The sequence below is a fragment of the Hyla sarda genome, chromosome 3 (assembly GCF_029499605.1).
Source record: "Hyla sarda isolate aHylSar1 chromosome 3, aHylSar1.hap1, whole genome shotgun sequence".
Taxonomy (NCBI): Eukaryota; Metazoa; Chordata; class Amphibia; order Anura; family Hylidae; genus Hyla; species Hyla sarda.
The window spans coordinates 328317760-328337202 of NC_079191.1; the positions used below are offsets into that span (position 1 = coordinate 328317760).

Consider the following 19443-nt stretch of genomic DNA (forward strand, 5'->3'; position numbering starts at 1 on the left):
AGTTACAATATTCATTGGTTCCAGGATGACCATTGTATGTTGAAACCATTGTATGTTGAGACCAAAACTCTATGGAAACCTGATAATTGGTTCTGAAACCAACAAAATGTCATCCAAAAATAGGAAAAAGTGAGGATTAAAGAAAAATAAGTAGATAACTAATATAGATAAAGCAAATCCTTACATATAAAAGTAAGGCTGGGTTCACACCACGTTTTTCCCATACTGTTTTAAATCAGTTTATCTAAAGAAAACCATATGGCAAAAAAAAAAAAAAAAAAAAAATTGATGGAACCATATGGGGAAAAAGTAAACCATATGTGTTTTTAAACCATATACTGTTTTTATAGTGCATATGTTTCGTCCGTTTTTATAAAAAAAAAAAAAAAAAACACAAGTTTTTGAAAATGTTGTCCATTTTTAAAGGGAGGGGTGTTGGGTGGGGACTATAGGATGCAAATACACATGTGCAAAGTAAAAGCCTTATACGGTTTACCGGATGGAACCGTATACATGGGCGTTTCCCATTGACGCCCATGTTAAAAAAAAAATGTATGTGGGTGAAGTACGGTTTTTTAACCAGAGACAAAACCGTGGTCAACCGCATACGTTTTTTTGTTAACGGGAAATGGGAAACGTACATGTACACGGTTCCATACGGTTTTTACTTTGCACATGTGCATTTGCATCCTAAAGTCCCCACCCACACCCCTCCCATTAAAAATGGACAAAATTCTCACAGACGTATGTTTTTTTTTCTTTTTTATAAAAACGTCCGGAACCCTATGCACTTTAAAAAACAGTATACGGTTTAATAACGCATACGATTTACTTTTTCCCAAACGGTTCCATCCGTTTTTTGCCATACGATTTTCTTTAGAAAAACTGATTGAAAACAGTACGGCAAAAACGTGGTGTAAACCCAGCCTAAGAAAGAGCTGCTGGGAGCTATAAATCACTGTCTATGTAGAGGACAGGAGCTTCTTCAGGGTCCTGTACAGTACACGCAATTTCCTAAAATAGTAAAATGGATCCGCCTTTACTTGGTGTCCAAAGGAGCAGCTAACCGTGGCACAGGTAAGGAGTAGTACAGAACATGTAATACCTCCCTGTGCTGTAGGGAGACGCTACCAGACAGGAATTCAGTGCATGCACTTCAGTAATACAGGTGTTTTACCAGTGAATGCCCATTCTAATTGGTCAGATCTTCCAGCCATTGACATGTTTTGCAGATCTGGACTGTCCATATTGAGTCTGGTTTCAAGTTACAGTGGTCCAGAAAAGATCATTGTATGTTGACCTATTGTATGTTGAGACCATTGTAAGTTGAGGAATCACTATATTTTGTACTTTATTTTCATGTTTTGTGGTTTTCTGTTGTTAACACTATTCTGTCTTGTTTGATAAAATGTTAAATAAAGAATTGATGAAAAAAAATAATAATAATAATAATAGGGTCTAGTGTCAGATTTAAATAACTACATTACAGCACAGTCCCCCAGCGCAAGGAAAGGGAAAAATCAATCAATTTAACAAGGAAACCTGTTTGACCTGGCAAAGATGTGCTAGAGATAACTGGTCTATTTTCACCTGAGGACGAGACCATGGCCCAGATTTATCAGAGAATGTCTACGGTAGAGCTATTTTCCCACATTTATTTGGGTGGTGGGTTTCACTAGCGTGCATCTTATTTATCAAGAAGGTGCAGCGGGATGATGAATTTTGCGCAGCTCTGCTGTGGTGGGAAAAGCTCTACCACATACACTTTTTCTAGACGCTTGTGAGGGAGGGAAGTAGACACTTTCCCGGGTCCTGAATTTGGCAGGTTAGGTGTTTATACTTACTTTCACAGAGCTGCCTGGACATTTTTACTTGCATTTTAGACGCTACAATCAAATTTGATTGCGGTGTCTAAGGGGTTAAAGCCGGGCATCACCGTGATCGGTGATGTCTGGCATTAGCTCCTGAACACGTGTCATAGAAGGGGAATGGAAAGCTGTCATCCACAAGAGGTTAAAGGTTGAATTGGGGAATGTAGAAATTATTCTCACGCCTACTGTCGTCTTCCTGTACTGAGTATCAGGTCAGAGAGGGGGAGGGACGGAAGCAACACTGCAGCCTGGAGAGGTCAAAGGCTAGCAAAGTGAGGAGCTTGCCTGTGCCGTTCGTCCTGTGCCCTCCTCCTCTTCATCACCTCTGCTGCTCTTCTTCTCGCTGCAGATCCCCCCCCCCCTCACATCTTTCCAAGAATGGAGGGAGTTACACATGTTAGGAGACTGCAAAAGCATAGATTATTACAGTGGTCTCCAAAGGGACCTTTTGCTGTTGCAGACTACACACCCAGCATGCCTAGAAAGCCTTTGGCTGTCCAGGCATGCTGGGAGTTGTAGTTTTGCAACAGCAGGAAATCGATAGTTTGGAGACCACTAGTGTATTGTTTGAGAATTAGTTAGCCTGTTAACCCCCTGTTAACCCCTATGGGGACATAAAAAGTCAAAGTTTTTTCAAAATGTGAATAAGACCCCTTCCCCAATAAAAATGAAAATACCCCTTTTCCCATTTTCAAAAAAAGTTTAAAAAGGTAAATAAAATAAACTTATTAAACATATCCAAACTATTAAAATATAATGTTAATTATCCTGTACAATGAACAGCATCACATCACATCCCAAGAAAGTTAAATAATAAGTGATCAAAAAGTCACATATACGCAAAAGTAGTACCAATAAAATCTACAGATCACGTCACAAAAATTACCCTCATACAGCCCCGTATACGGAAAAATTAGAGTTAGAGGGGTCAGAGTAGGGTGATTTAAAACATACTAATTTTAAAGAGGTGTTCCAGGATTTTTTTTTTGACTATGCTACAGGGTCTGTAAAGTTAGTGTAGTTCATAATATAGTGTCTGTACCTGTGTGTGACGGTTTTCTCACAATTCTTCTGTGATTTTCACCCCAATATTAATTTTTAAAAGCATACAAAATGACTGTTGTCTCAGATTTTTCCCAGGTTGCAATGCGGCTGAGACCTGCTTGGTGGGAGAAAATCAATCTGCAACTAATGCAACAGCTGTAGGCACCCTGATTGAAAACCACAGGTCTTTTGAATGGATGCAGCTCATTTATGTTTCAATGGGTAGGGTGGCTGATGTGTGGGGGAGAGGAAAATGGAAATATGGGATTTGTAGTCAAAAAAAGAAAACTGAAACAGGAAATACCAGTTCACAAAAAGCTAGCCACAGTATTATGGTAATCTCACAACATAGCCATTTAGCCCCAAGACAAGCGCAGATCCTTCCTAAGCATGTTCATTACTGTCTGGCAGGTACGTACTAAAATCACCTTATGGTGGATAACCTCTTTAAATTTAAAAAGTATGATTTTTTTTAACCCCTTAAGGACTCAGGGTTTTTCCGTTTTTGCACTTTCGTTTTTTCCTCCTTACCTTTAAAAAATCATAACCCTTTCAATTTTCCACCTAAAAATCCATATTATGGCTTATTTTTTGCGTCGCCAATTCTACTTTGCAGTGACATTAGTCATTTTACCCAAAAATGCACGGCGAAACGGAAAAAAAAATCATTGTGCGATAAAATCGGAAAAAAAACCCATTTTGTAACTTTTGGGGGCTTCCGTTTCTACGCAGTGCATATTTCGTTAAAAATTACACCTTATCATTATTCTGTAGGTCCATACAGTTAAAATGATACCCTACTTATATAGGTTTGATTTTGTCGCACTTCTGGAAAAAATCATAACTACATGCAGGAAAATTTATACGTTTAAAAATGTCATCTTCTGACCCCTATAACTTTTTTATTTTTCCACGTACGGGGCGGTATGAGGACTCATTTTTTGCGCCGTGATCTGAAGTTTTTATTGGTATGATTTTTGTTTTGATCTGACTTTTTGATCACTTTTTATTCATTTTTTAATGTTATAAAAAGTTACCAAAATACACTTTTTGGGACTTTGGAATTTTTTTGCGCGTACGCCATTGACCGTACGGCTTAATTAATGATATATTTTTATAGTTCGGACATTTACGCACGCGGCGATACCACATATGTTTATTTTAATTTTTTTTTACACTGTTTTATTTTTCTTATGGGAAAAGGGGGGTGATTCAAACTTTTATTAGGGAAGGGGTTAAATGACCTTTATTAACACTTTTTTTTTACTTTTTTTTTGCAGTGTTATAGGTCCCATAGGGACCTATAACACTGCACACACTGATCTCTCATCCTGATCACAGGCGTGTATTAACACGCCTGTGATCAGCATTATCGACGCTTGACTGCTCCTGCCTGGATCTCAGGCACGGAGCAGTCATTCGTCGATCGGACACCGAGGAGGCAGGTAAGAGCCCTCCCGGTGTCCGATCAGCTGTTCGGGACGCCGCGATTTCACCGCGGCGGTCCCGAACAGCCCGACTGAGCAGCCGGGATACTTTCAGTTTCACTTTAGAAGCGGCGGTCAGCTTTGACCGCCGCTTCTAAAGGGTTAATACCGCACATCGCCGCGATCGGCGATGTGTGGTATTAGCCGCGGGTCCCGGCCGTTGATTAGCGCCGGGACCCACGCGATATGATGCGGGATCGCGGCGCGATCCCGCTTCATATCGCGGGAGCCGGCGCAGGACGTAAATATACGTCCTGCGTCGTTAAGGGGTTAAAGCTGTACAAGAACAGCATGTTAACATGGGATCATTTTAATTGTATTGACTCACAGAATAAAGAGAACATGTCACTTTTACTATAAAGTGTACAATGTGAAAACAAAACCCTCCGAAAGTTGCAAAATTTCTGTTTTCTTTTCCATTTTCCCACAAAATAATATTTTTTTTGGTTGTACCGTACATTTTAGGGTAAAATGTTGTTACAAAGAACAACTGGTCTTGCAAAAAACAAGTGAAAAAGCAAAAATGAAATTGTGTTCTTAAAGGGGTACTCCGGTGCTTAGACATCTTATCCCCTATCCAAAGGATAGGGGATAAGATGCCTGATCGCGGGAGTCCCGCTGGGGACCCCCGGGATCTTGCACGCGGCACCCCGTTTGTAATCAGTCCCCAGAGCGTGTTCGCTCCAGGACTGATTACCAGCGACTACTGATTACCAGCGACTGTCACGCTCCGCCCCTCAATGCAAGCCTACGGGAGGGGGCGTGATAGCTATCACGCCCCCTCCCGTAGGCTTGCATTGAGGAGTGGAGCGTGACATCATACAGGGGCGGGGGCAAGACGTCACACGCCGCCCTGTAGTCGTCGGTAATCAGTCCCGGAGCGAACATGCTCCTGGGACTGATTACAAACGGGGTGCCGCGTGCAAGATCACGGGGGTCCCCAGCGGCGGGACACCCGCGGTCAGGCATCTTTTCCCCTATCCTTTGGATAGGGGATAAGATGTCTAAGCACCGGAGTACCCCTTTAAGGCCAAAATCTGCTGTGTCCCTAAGGAGTTAACTCCTTAAGGACCAAGCCCATTTTGACCTTAAGGGCCAGGCCAATTTTATTTTTGCGTTTTCATTTTTTCCTCCTTGCCTTCTAGAATCCATAACTCTTTTATATTTTCATCCCCAGACCCATAAGCATGCTTGTTTTTTGCGTGACCAATTGTACTTTGTAATGACACCTCTCATTTTACCATAAAATGTACAGCGAACCCAAAAAAAATAAATTTTGTGAGGTAATTAAAATGAGAACAACAATTTTGCAAATGTTGGAGGGTTTCGTTTTGGACGATTTACACTTTTATTGGGGGAGGGTTTTTTTCAAATTTTATTTACTTTTTTTTTATACACTTTAATAGTCCCCATAGGGGACTATTTACAGCAATCAATTGATTGCTAATACTGTTCAGTACATAGGGCATAGCACTGATCAGTGTTATCGGCGATCTTCTGCTCTGGTCTGCTCCATCTCAGACCAGAGCAAAAGACCCCAGGAGACAGACGGAGGAATGTGAGGGGGACCTCCGTCCGCCATTTTAGATGATCGGATCCCCGCAGCCTGCATTTCCACAGATGCCGTGATCTGTATTGATCACGGCATCTTAGGGGTTAAAGGGGTATTCCAGGATTTTTTTAAATTTGACTATGCTACAGGGGCTGTAAAGTTAGTGTAGTTCATAATATAGTGTCTGTACCTGTGTGTGACGGTTTTCTCACAATTCTTATGTGATTTTCATCCCAATATTTATTTTTATCAGCATACAAAATGACTGCTGTCTCTGAATTTTTCCCAGCTTGCAATGTGGTCGAGACCTGGCTCAGTAGACAGCTGATGACAGGGAGACTGTCTGCTTCAGTGGGTATAGAGATCAATCTGAAAGTAATGCAACAGCTGGAGGCACCCTGTATTGAAAACCACAGGTCTGCAGCTCATTTATGTTTCAATGGGTGGGGTAGCGGATTTTTGGGATGGAGGAAAATGGTATCATGGGATTTGTAGGCAAACAAGCAAACTGAAAACAGGAAATACAAGTTCACAGAAAGCTAGCCACGGTGTTATGGTAATCTCACAACACAGCCATTTAACCCAAGACAAGCGCAGATCCATCCTAAGCATGTCCATTACTGCCAGGTACGTTCTAAAATTACCTTATGCTGGAGAACCCCTTTAATGGCAGACATCAGTGTGATTGCTGTTGTCTGCTACTACCGTCAGGTCTCCAGCTGCTGATAGCAGCCGGGACCTGCAGTGCATGACGCGAGCATCGCTGTGATGTTTGCAGCAATGCACACGACCTAAATGTACGTCCTGGTGTGCAAAGTACCGCCGCACCAGGATTTACATTAATGTCCGTGGTCGTTAAGGGATTTATGGGGTTGTAATGGGGGGAGGGGAGACACCATTTTCTACTGCACCAGGTGACACCAACCCTAGCAACGCCACTGCCTCCCCACAACCATTTATTTTTATGTCAGACATACACAACAACTATGGTGAGAAATAGTAAGTAAAGTAAAGGAGGCAGTTGGAGTGAGTTACGCAAGATTAAGGCACGTCTCTTTAATTTGCCACCTTTTCACCTGTGTTACAATAAGGAAATGAAATCTATGTCTATGGCTTCTTTCACACTGCCGTTGTGCACCGCCCGAAGACGGCCATTAGGCCCTCCTTTTTTTTTGCCTTCAATGCCTGTTATCAGGATCGGGCACAATGGACAACAACGGGTCTCGATGGATCCCATTGACTATAATTGGGTCTGTCGGGCACCATTGTTATATAGCGGGAGAAAAAGACAACACATGTACAAATTTTTTTCCTGCTATTCTCCCCTCACTTTTCAACGGCCGCTGTACTGCCGGGACATAATGCCAGTGTGAAAGAAACCTAAGATGGGTAGATATATGGTAGATTTGTGGCACAATATATTGTTTTCTTTCTTTTCCAGACTTAGGGTCCTATTACAATTATTGACTGAGTAGGCCAATATTGCCCTGTGTAATAGACCAAGCGATCATTTGATAAACACACAAAGGCAATCCTTGTCATCAGTAACGTGATATATCCTTATGGCTATGAAGAATACTGTAGAAAGACATTAAGGAATCGCCGCCTTTCGCTCATTTACTGATACTCTAGAGATGCTGTAAGTGGTAGCATTTTGTCAGTGTGTATATAGCTACGCTGTTTAAAGCTTTTTAGGATTAGGTTTGAAAGCCCTTTAAATATATATTACTTCTTGTACTGAGAAATGGGAAAACCAGATTAGTACGTTTAAGAAGCATAAAAATACATGCCACTGATATTTACAGCTATTCTCGTGCCTGCTTCAGTCATTTGGCCCTGCTGTCTTAAATATTTCTATTTTGTCTTATCTCTGTTTTAAAATGTCCTAAAAAGGGACTAAACTTGACCTCCTGAATTTCCACAAGACATAATGTAATACTTCTGTGCAATACATGGCTTTCTTGTTGGCATCCTGCCAAATTGCTGTATCATGGTAGCCAGTGCTGTTTCTATGGGAAGCCTAATGTTTGTAGGGGGACATAAAATAAATATTCGAGGCCTTATTTATCAAAAATGTACTTGATGCCTATAGCAACCAATCTAAGCTTTTATTTTAAGGAGCCTTTTCACATCTTATTTTGCATTATATGTCAGAGTTTTAAGGCATCCATCGCTCTAATTCTAGCTGGCTGGGCTACATTATAAAGCAAATAAGCATAAATGCAGGTGTATAATGTCTAAATAGAGGTGAAAGTTACACTCTTTTGACCTTCATCCGATAATGGAGTCCTGTGAATGTTTGCTATACTATGTCAGGAGCTTTTCTGGTTTATACATTAAACTTACAATGTTAACATAGTGTAAAAGAGCCCTTGGAAATATGCCTCTGGAAAAATAAAATCTGTAATGTGATTGAGTAACAAGGCTACCGTATATACTCGCGTATAAGCCGAGTTTTTCAGCACAATTTTTTGTGCTGAAAATGCCCCCCTCGGCTTATACTCGAGTGAACTCTCCACCTGTCAATCCCTTCTCAGTGGTCTTCAACCTGCGGACCTCCAGATGTTGCAAAACTACAACTCCCAGCATGCCCGGACAGCCATCGGCTGTGCGGGCATGCTGGGAGTTGTAGTTTTGAAACCTCTGGAGGTTCGCAGGTTGAAGACCACTGCGGTCTTCGTCATCATCCAGACCCCTCTTTAGTTTTCTACTCACCTCCCCTCAGTGGGAAGGAAGGGTGAGCTGGTCTGAGCCATCTATGCTGCTGTGGAGGGTTAGTCATTCCGGGCTGTTCATTTTCACCGGGGGGCCCTCTTCTCCGGCCTTCCCCGGACTAGTGACGTTGCCTTGATGACGACGCACAGGGACGTTCATGCGCAGGGAGCGCATGAACGTCCCTGTGCGTCGTCGTCAAGGCAACGCCACTAGTCCGGGGGGTGGGGTCTGGATGATGACAAAGGCTGCAGTGGTCTTCAACCTGCGGACCTCCAGAGGTTTCAGAACTACTACTCCCAGCATGCCCGGACAGCCGATGGCTGAAGGGATTGAAAGGCAGTGATGATGAAGGGGGGGGGATGATGACGGGAGTCTGGATGATGACGGGGGTCTGGATGATGACATGGGGGATGATGTATTTCCCACCCTAGGCTTATAGTCGAGTCAATAACTTTTCCTGGGTTTTTGGGGTGAAATTAGGGGCCTCGGCTTATATTCGGGTCGGCTTATACTGTACTTTTTTTTGAGTGCAACAAAGTATGTAGTAGTTGGACTTCCCACTACATTTCAGGCTCTGTTCATACCTGCGTTCTTTATTTCGATTGTTCTGACTTGTCATAGGAACAGAATATAAAAAATGACGGCAGTGCTGAATCCATCACATGACAGATACCAACGACAGATCTTATTGATTAATAATGGGAGTCAGTTAGCCTCCAAAGCAGATGCCAATCATCGCTCAGTGATCTGCAGCAGGTGAATGGAACTGAAATATGCATTTTTATGGCCCATTGAAGTGTCAGAGAAGTTGGCTAGGGTCCTCTGTGGCCTATGACTGCATTTCCTCTGTGCTGTAAATCCGCACAGCACAAGTGCAGAACTTCAGCAAGCCCTGTCTGTCAGATTTACTTAAAATTGTGAGCAGGTAAGAAAAAGGGGGGTGGAAAAAACCCAAACTGTAAATGTGAATCCAGCCTTTAAACAGCTAGAAGATTTTTTAAATCAACTGGTGCCAGAACATTAAACAGATATGTAAATTACGTCCATTTTAAAAATCTTAATCCTTCCAGTACTTATCAGCTGCTGTATGATCCACAGGTTCTTTTCTTTTTTAAATGGGCACTGTCAGATATAAAAACTTTCGATTTGGTTGTTAAGCATACAAAACCAATAGGTTTTGAAATTGCTTTTATAAAAAAAAGTTTCAGTATTTCATACTGAAAAAGCCAGTCAAAGAAGTGCCCCCCCCCTCCCCATGCCTCCTAGGATACTTACTAGACCTGCTGTGTCCACTTGTAATCACCTACTGTCATGCACCCACTTCATAATTGACAGGTCTTCAGGTCTAAAGCTGCTGCTTGCATGTTCAGAGTAAAGGCGGGGGAGGGGCAGTGCAAAGGTTCCCTCACTGTCTGCTGTGTGAAGAGAAGTGGGGGAGGGGTAGAAGCACACTACTCTAGGCTCCCTCACTGTCTGCTGTGTGAAGAGAAGGAGGAGGGGCAGAAGCACACTGCTGCCGTGACTTATCAGAGACAGAAGACTGAATGGAGGATTTCTTTGTTTAAAAAGTTTGTGTCCCTGCATGTATGTATGTGTGTGTGGATATATATACATATATATATATATATATATATATATATATATATATATATATATGTATGTGCATATATCTGTGAATATATGAAGTGAATGTGTGTGTGTGTTACAGGGGGACTACAATCATATGCTTTCAGCTGTTGCAAAACTACAACTCCCAGCATGAGTTGTAAGATGTTGCAAAACTACAACTCCCAGCATGCCCGGACATGCCGATGGCTGTCCGGGCATGCTGGGAGTTGTAGTTTTGAAACCTCTGGAGGTCCCCAGATTGAAGACCCTAGCGGCCTTCGTCATCATCCAGACACCCCCCCCCCTTTAGTTTTATACTCATCTCCCCTCGGTGGGAAGGAAGGGTGAGCTGGTCCGGGCCATCTGTGCTGCAGGGACCGTCCGGTGGGGAGGGTTAGTCGTTCCGGGCTGTCCAGCTTCACCGGAGGGCCCTCTTCTCCGCTCTGGGCCCGGCCCCGGACTAGTGACGTTGCCTTGACGACGACTCACAGGGCGTCCCTGTGCGTTTTTGTCAAGGCAACGTCACTAGTCCGGGGCAGGCCCTAAGCGCGGAGAAGAGGGGTGAAAATGGACAGCCTGGAACGACCAACCCTCCCCACCAGATGGTCCCTGCAGCACAGATGGCCCGGACCAGCTCACCCTTCCTTCCCACTGAGGGGAGGTGAGTATAAAACTAAAGGGGTGGGGGGTCTGGATGATCACAAAGGCCGCAGTGGTCTTCAACCTGTGGACTTCCAGAGGTTTCAAAACTACAAACTCCCAGCATGCCCAGTCAGCCATCGGCTGCTGGGAGTTGTAGTTTTGCAACATCTGGAGGTCCGCAGGTTGAAGACCACTTAGAAGGGATTTACAGGCAGAGAGTTCACTCGAGTATAAGCCGAGGGGGGCGTTTTCAGCACGAAAAATTGTGCTGAAAAACTCGGCTTATACTCGAGTATATACGGTAAATATATAGCCCTGAGGTACTGGCACATTAGCCTGAAGCAGTGTTCCTTCATGTTGTAAGCCAAACAGATTGCTTTGTAATGCCCCCAAGGCTTTGATGATATATTTAAATGCTCAGCATGAGGACACTGTAAGTACAGCCTAGAGACATGAGGTCCCTGTACACATAATAAAAAAGGTGGCTGAACCAACTTATTTCAGCAGGACTGGCTGGCTTTGTATTGGGGACTCCCTTCTTAGGCATTCTAGATTTTAACTGTCTGATCCTTTTTGCCTCAGAGAGACATTTTTCCCAGAGCTTGAATTTTCACCAGCAGTACCTGGCAGTAGTACCCTTCTCCTTTCATTTTAGAACACATGAACACTCACTCAGCTGAGCCAAATGTTCATGTTTATTGAGGCATCCAGTGAGATATCGGCCGGACAAACATTCGGCCAACTGCTATCATATGTGTATGGGTATCTATAATTCCATTTAAAAAAACCTGAAACCCCTAGGACGCATCAGAGCAAACCTTCTACTGATGAAAGGAACTTTTTATCCCACAGCAATTAGGAAATAAAATCCAGTGCTTTATTGGGGTCTCAAACTATAACATGTTTTTGGGTTAAAGTGCCTCTTAAAGTCTTCTTACTGATAGAGCACAGTAGTTTCTGTGTGGCTGCAAAGTTTTTTTGCAGTGAAATGAAATTGTGCTGTACCAATGTATGAGGATAATATGAATAATAATAATAATAGCGATGGCTGCCTGCCAAGAATACTCATAGGAAATATGAAGGAATATGGAGATCCAGCTGTTGCTATTATCATTTTAAACAGAATGAATGCCTAGTCACAGGCAGATATAAGATCAGATGATATTCAGATACATGCTGGGAAAGACTGGCAAATAAGCTTACTGTGACATAAAAACTCATGCTGAAACTCAGAAAGATGGATACCAACAAACTATAGAGACAATATCAACTAGTGGGCTACTAAAATAAAGTGTCATCTACAGTCACACATTTACAGTTGTATTTAAAGTTTGTGAAACCTTCACACTGTCCAATATTTCTGCATAAATTTGACCTAAAACTACATCAGATTTTCAGATTATTGTTAATGTTTAAGAATCCACCATCAGAAGTACAATGGTGTGCATGGCAGGACTGCAAGGAAAAAAGTAACTTCTCCACAAAAAGAACATTGCTGCCTGTCTGCAGTTTGCTAAAGATCACGAACAAGCCAGGAGGCTATGAGAACAATGTTTTGTAGACAGATGACACCAAATGAAGCTGTATAAGAAGCAATATGTTTTGAGAAAGGAAAGCACTGCATTCCAGCATAAAAACCTAATACCATCTGTGAAATACACTGGAGGTGGTATCATGGTTTGGGACAGTTTTGTTGGTCATACTGGATACTGAAAGCATAGGTTCACATATTTTTGCTGTTCACAGAAATGTGACATTGGAGCATTTTCTTCAATAAATAAATGACCAAGTCTAATATTTGTTTGCTGACGCTACACCATGCCCCCTTGTACGGTAAAGCCACGCCCCCCCCCATTCCTGTCTATGGGAGGGGGTGTGGCGTGATGTCACGACCACAGCCCCGAACCCAGCATTCAGAACGAAATGCCGGGGTGCATGCATGAGATCGCGGGGGTTTCCAGCAGCAGGCCCCCACAATCAGGCATCTTATCCCCTATCCCAGGCATAGGCAACCTTCCGCACTGCAGATGTTTTGGACTACATCTCCCATAATGCTTTTACAGCCAAAATATCAGTGCAGTGCCGAAGGTTGTCTATGCCTGCCCTATCTTTTGGATAGAGGATAAGATGTCTAGGGGTGGAGTACTTAGACAGTTCAAAGTTCAAATATGATAAATTGCAAATATTGTGTGTGTTTACTTCATGGTCTCTTTTTATAATTTGTAGTCAGGCTTTCTGTGTTATGATTGTGATTTAGGTATCCTTAATGACATGTTAAATTATATGTTAAAAAGAAAAAAAAATTTAAAACCAAATTTGGTATCATTTTTTTTTCTTTCATATTGCTTCAGCGACACTGGTTCTTCATTCTACTGTAAACATTAAAGGGAACCAATCACATTTGAGCCCCTGTAACTATTCAAAACACCTCCTAGAGCATTAAACAAACGTTCCTACAATGTTTTTATAAATGTTTCTGGTGACTGTAATCTTTAGAAAATGAGGTTATAAAATGTCCTGCACTCTATGCAAATGCAGCTCAAGTAGTCCCCTGCGGTGCCCAGGGCTGTAATCACTCCCCTCCTGTTCTGAACATGTCTACAGGGGGGTGATTAACAGCACTCTGTATGGGAAACACTGGCTTATCCTATTACCCAGTGTCTGGGTAGCTATGGAATCATTGCTGCAAAACTGCAACTCCCAGCATGCCTGCACAGCCTTTGGCTGTGCAGAAATGCTGGGAGTTGTAGTTTTGCAAACACAATGATCACATACTAACCCTGATTAAGAAGTTATGTACTGAGATTAGCTAGTGTTTCCCATACAGAATGCCTCCAGCTGTTACAAAACTACAACTCTCAGCATGCCAATACCGGAAGTTGAATTTTACAACAGCTGGAGGCACACTCTATGGGAAACACTGACATGGAATATGGGATGATGAAGGTTACATAGTTACATAGTTAGTATGATTGAAAAAAAGACATACGTCCATCAAGTCCAACCAGGGAATTGAAGGAAAGGGTGTAAGGGGATAAGGGAAAGGGATGTAGTTTTATAATTCTGCATAAGCATTAATGTTATTTTGTTCCAGGAATGTATCTAACCCTGTTTTAAAGCTGTTAATTGTTCCTGCTGTGACCAGTTCCTGAGGTAGACCGTTCCATAAATTCACAATCGTCACGGTAAAGAAGGCGTGTCGCCCCTTTAGACTAAACCTTTTCTTCTCCAGACGGAGGGAGTGCCCCCTCGTCCTTTGGAGGGGTTTAACCTGGAACAGTTTTTTAGGAAGGAACCCCTAGCTAACATTTTATTAAACAATCTACCTAAATCAGGGGTCTCAAACTATATGGGGGCCACTGGAGGTAGCGGCTGGGTGAGGCTGGGCTGCATGCGCCCCTCACATATAATGCCCCCATCATGCGCCCCTCACATATAATGCCCCCATCATGCGCTCCTTACATATAATGCCCCCATCATGCGCCCCTCACATATAATGCCTCCATCATGCGCCCCTCATCATCCACCAGCAACACCCCCCACCAGCGGCGGCCTGGTGAGTGACGTCACTGACGTCCTCCTACGCGGGTCTGTGGAGGGATGTCACATGCGCGACATCCCTCATCAGTCTCAGGCCGGCCGATTGGACACGGGGGGGGGGGCGAGTAGGTGAAGGCAATCGGCTCTATTGGATGGGGCGGGGGGGTTTTGATCGCGAACGCAGATGAAGACCAGGGGGAGGGGGGTGTACTGGTGGCAGCGCGGACGCAGATGAAGAGCGGCCAGACACACACACAGGGGACGGAGATGCGCCCCTATCAAGACTTGTGTGAAGTCTTCCAGCATTTAGCGCTGCTTGCCTGAAACAGGGCTAAATGCCTGAAGAAATCACCTGCCCGACCCCCAGAACTGCATGTCCTGGGCCTCGGGCGATACAAATTACACATCCCTGGTGTGGGCTGCAAAATTTTGTTCTGCGGGCCGCAAATTGTTTCGTTGCGCGGAACAATTTCAGCGGTGGAATTGCCCGCCGATTAATTTTCTGAGTGTAAACGGGTCTCGCGGAAGACCCTTTCACACTGATGTTAATATTTACTGCACGTAATTCCGCTTGCGGAATTCCGTGGGAATTACGCAGTATTAACATACCCTAAAGCAGATACTGAGAAATGTAACAAAAGTATAGTCCTATAGTAGCAAAAAATTGTTTCATACAGAGTTTCTACAGATCTGTTATACAGATTTATAGGGAGTTCATATGCTGTTGTTTAAGGCAGCTGATGGGAGAATATGAAAGCTGCCAACTGCCCTATCCCAGCTGGACCCACACCACATCCACATTTGAATGAGCCAGACAGAGTCAGATAGTGACTCCGGTCAGCTCATTTTTTGGACCATATCCAGTTTTGTTGCTCTGACTTTGTCCGACACATTCAAAAACCTGGTGTGAATGCGCCCTAAGGTTAATGCACGCAGCTACAACTACATATGATAAGACAAAAAGGTTATCAGATAAGAAAAGTTTTTAATATCCAACCCATTAACTGTAGAACATACACTTATATTTTGAGCAAAAAAAATAAAAAATCTTTAAACGGTACCTTTCATCAAAAAAACTTTTGATATATTATAGATTAATGTATGCAGAATAAATTTCCAATAGCATGTTATTAAAAAATATGCTTCTTTCTATTTAATTTTCCACTTTGAAAAATGACCACTAGAGGTCTCCCTACCATTCCTTATTTATAGATTTCAGACTCATGCAGGAGTCCTAAATCTCAAACTGCAGCCGGAACACAGACAAACTCAGCACTGCTCACTGTCCCAGCAGCAGTCGGAGATTTATGACTCCAGTATGAGTCTGAAATCTATAAAAAAAAAAAAGGACTGGTAGGGAGACCCCTAGTGGTCATTTTTTCAAAGTGGAAAATTAAATAGAAAGAAGCATATTTTTTAATAACATGCTATTGGAAAGTTATTCTGCATACATTAATCTATAATATATCAAAAGTTTTTTTGATGAAAGGTACCCTTTAAATGCTTTTATGGCTCACTGTAAAAGGAATATTTTGGCATTTAGAAAGAGATCATCTGAAAAAATATTTCTTCCTTTAAATATCGCCATGTGGAGTTCCTAAAGCTTCTTCTTACTTTTTTCTGGATGTCGTTGTAGGATTTGCGTTGTCTACACATCTCAGGTCAGCAAAGATACCTATTTATACAATAGAGAAGAAAAACCAAGTTCTTAAAGGACATGTATATATGGGATTATAAACAGTTGCTATTTTTCAGGCCTAGTACTACTCTTGCCCATGTGCTCTGTTAGATATACCAGCTCAGCCCCATTCAAGTTAATAACGATTTAAGCTGCACTACTACACATAGCCCACGAACAATAATAAGACTATTTCTAGAAGTGTCAGATATGTTTTTTTTTATGTCATATAATCTCTTTAACAGATTTTTTTTTATAGCTTTTGCACCTTTTTATCTCCCTTAAATGACATCTTGTGGGCTGAACTGGTGGAATAATATCCTTTAGGGATAGGCAGTATTGATACATTTAATGATTGTGTTTAAATTACTTAACTTTCTCTAGACAAAATAAAGTGTTGTACTACATTGCAGCCTCACTGTTAGGAATGAAGATAGAGGTGAAAATTCAGGAAGAACGCCCCACACGACAAAGATGGAGAATATACAAGCTGTAGAAGAATGGTGAGTTCCCATTTCAATGCTTCTGTGCAGCGTGTCAACAATTCAAATAATTCAAATCTTAAGGGGCATTTTCCCGTACTAGTTCTTTTTTTAGGTTAACCTTGAGGCATGTACAAAGAGATAAAAGACTTTCAAATCTGTTCTCAGCCTGAGCATTCTGCAGTTTTCTCTACTGAACCGATCACATGGTTTTGGTTACAGGAGTCTAGCTACAAAATTCTTCCCAACTAATATGACGTGTATTTGGAATGACAAGCCAATACAAGCATAATATGTCCATAGGAACATATTTTGTATTTTTTGTATTTTTCATCTATGTATTGTAATATCTTCATCATATTATAGCTATTTGCCTAAAAATTATAATTAAACAGTCTTATATCTCTTGTATGACTCATCCATAGCCCACAGTGACAGGCTTTCTATCAAATTTCACTAAATATTGGACGTTGCCTGTAGCTGCTACATGGGCCGTGTGGACAACAAAGGTTAACACAGGTTGAAAGAGACTGTTGGGTATATGATAAGGAAAAAAGCAAAAGTACTGGCCAGTAATATATTGTAGCTAATATAAAGCTAAAACATCTACAACGGTATATGTCAATTTTCTATACTAACCAGGGAAAGGTGAGTGACTTAAGAGTTTAGAAAAAGCAAAATATTACATTATTGCAAGTTGGCATTGAGCTCTTCCCGTTATTCTGGAAATGTATCAATAAATGTATTACTGAGTGATACTATTCCTTTTTAGTCCTTGTGACCTATATACGTTGAGTCTGTTCATTCATAGTTGATAGTGTTAGAGCCTTATTACAAAGCCCTGTTCAGCTGATAATTGCCCTATGAAATAGCGCGAGTGGTCAGCTGACAAACAAATATAAACAGCAGTTTCGTAATGAAGACAGAATGCACCTGGCTACTGCTATTTTAGTGAGCTGTCTATTGTGCAGATACTAAGGGGGAAATGCAGGATATTCATTAAGCCTGGGCTACATAAGCTATCGGTGGTGTTCAACGTTTCGAAAGACAAGTCTAATAATACATCACAAGTGAGGAAGATCAAACGGAATCACTCACCGAATCTTTGCTGTTAGCATAGAACCTTTATTCAGTATAAAGCGTACAAAAGGAGCAGCATGTGTGGGGAGACGGTAAGGACAGGCGGAATAGGAAAGAGCTCCTTCCTATTCCGCCTGTCCTTGCCGTCTCCCCCACACATGCTGCTCCGTTTTTATGCTTTATGCTGAATAAACGTACTTGTCTAAGCACTAACTTGCCCACGCTATACAGGTGCCTTATTACCAGCCACCTAACAAAACAGACTTTATGTGCTACCTCACACAAGGGCAATTGTCCCAGAAGTGGCTAGCAGACCTCAGAATTTCAACTCAAACACCTCTCAATGCAGGCTTTGTTACATGTTTGTAAACCCAATATTGACTGGCCTCAGCACCAGTGCTAACTTTATCCCAATAGGAAAATCTGGCCCAGGAAGGGAATGAAAAGTCCAGTACCAAACATGCCTTTTATTCCATAAAAATCCAGGCCCAATAACAGGTCTTACCAAATTTTCTAGCAAGCTAAGTCTTGCTGTCACTGCCTCCTACCACCATTCTATCTGTTGAGATGGGTGTGGGAAGTCTCATCTAGGCATAGAATGAAGAGACACATGGCAATAAATCCATCAATAGATCAAAAGGATATTCCTATCTGAGATATTAAAAACATATCAATGGCTGTTTCCATATCTCCAACAGAAGTGGATAAAGAGTGGACGGCTTCTCGGCCACCTTTCCATTCTTTTCAGGTAGACCGGGGGTCATGTCATGTGCCATGAATGTATGAGATGAAAATCTCCCTTCAATCTTTTTTTTAACATATTTAGGGACCTTGTTTTTCTGAGGAATCACTATGTAAGCAGATTTCTGATGTATTCTGAAATATATAGGTCTAAAGTGCAGGTAACTTCATTATGTTAGCTTACTTAAAGGTGTTTTGTAGTGAAATATAACTTATCCAATATCCAAAGATCGTGGGGAGTCTGACCACTGGGACCCCCTGCAATCTTCTGAACCCCACAGGGAGCGGCGGCCGATAGGCCCCCTTCATGTATCCCATAGAGATACATGGATGGGGCGTGTCGGCTGCGGCTTCCTGCAGGGGTCGAAACGGCCACTTCCGGCAGACTGCCGGGCCCCATTCGCGAGATCGTGGGGGGTCACAGCGGTCAGACCCACTACGATCTGTAACTTATCCCCTATCCAAAGGATAGTGGATAAATTATATTTCACTTCACTACTCCTTTAATAACTATTAGATATTTCATCACAGGTTAGTTCTACTAGTGAACCTATTATCAGGACTCTTGCTCATAAATGGGATTTCTACAAAGCATTCTTCCCTTGTGAAAATGTTTATATTTTTTTCTTGCAAATTCACTTAAGATATCAGGCAAAATGTAAACTTGATGCATCTCATGTTTTGGCCATACAAGCAACATAAAATACTGTTCCTCTATAGGATAAACAATTTTATTCTAAATTGAACTGACTGTAATTTACTGTATATTCTCTTTACTGTGGTTAATGAACATTTTTATTGTGAGCTGTCTAATATTACAGTAACTTCACCACTATTTTGGGTTGATCAAAGTGAGGTGGAAGGAAATCACACATTTCTCAATATCCAAGTGTGAGTGGATTTTATGCCATCTTTCCGTTATCCGTGTCATGTGAAATTTGGAAAACTTCTGTAATTTAAAACAACTTCTTACTTCCATGATAATGACACATAAAGGCTCAGC

General features: G+C 42.0%; 1 protein-coding gene across 11 annotated transcripts in view; it reads left to right on the forward strand.

The window, feature by feature from the left end:
- RGS17 (regulator of G protein signaling 17) overlaps nt 1-19443 on the forward strand; it is a 162160-nt gene that overhangs the window by 121564 nt on the left and 21153 nt on the right. For 8 of the 11 annotated variants that reach the window (XM_056567264.1, XM_056567263.1, XM_056567262.1 and 5 more), the window contains one exon: nt 16551-16640. In XM_056567264.1, the coding sequence (XP_056423239.1) occupies nt 16551-16640 (90 nt within the window). Of the gene's footprint in view, nt 1-16521; nt 16641-19443 lie in introns of all 11 variants that reach the window. The other 3 variants (XM_056567260.1, XM_056567269.1, XM_056567267.1) reach the window with 2 other exon arrangements.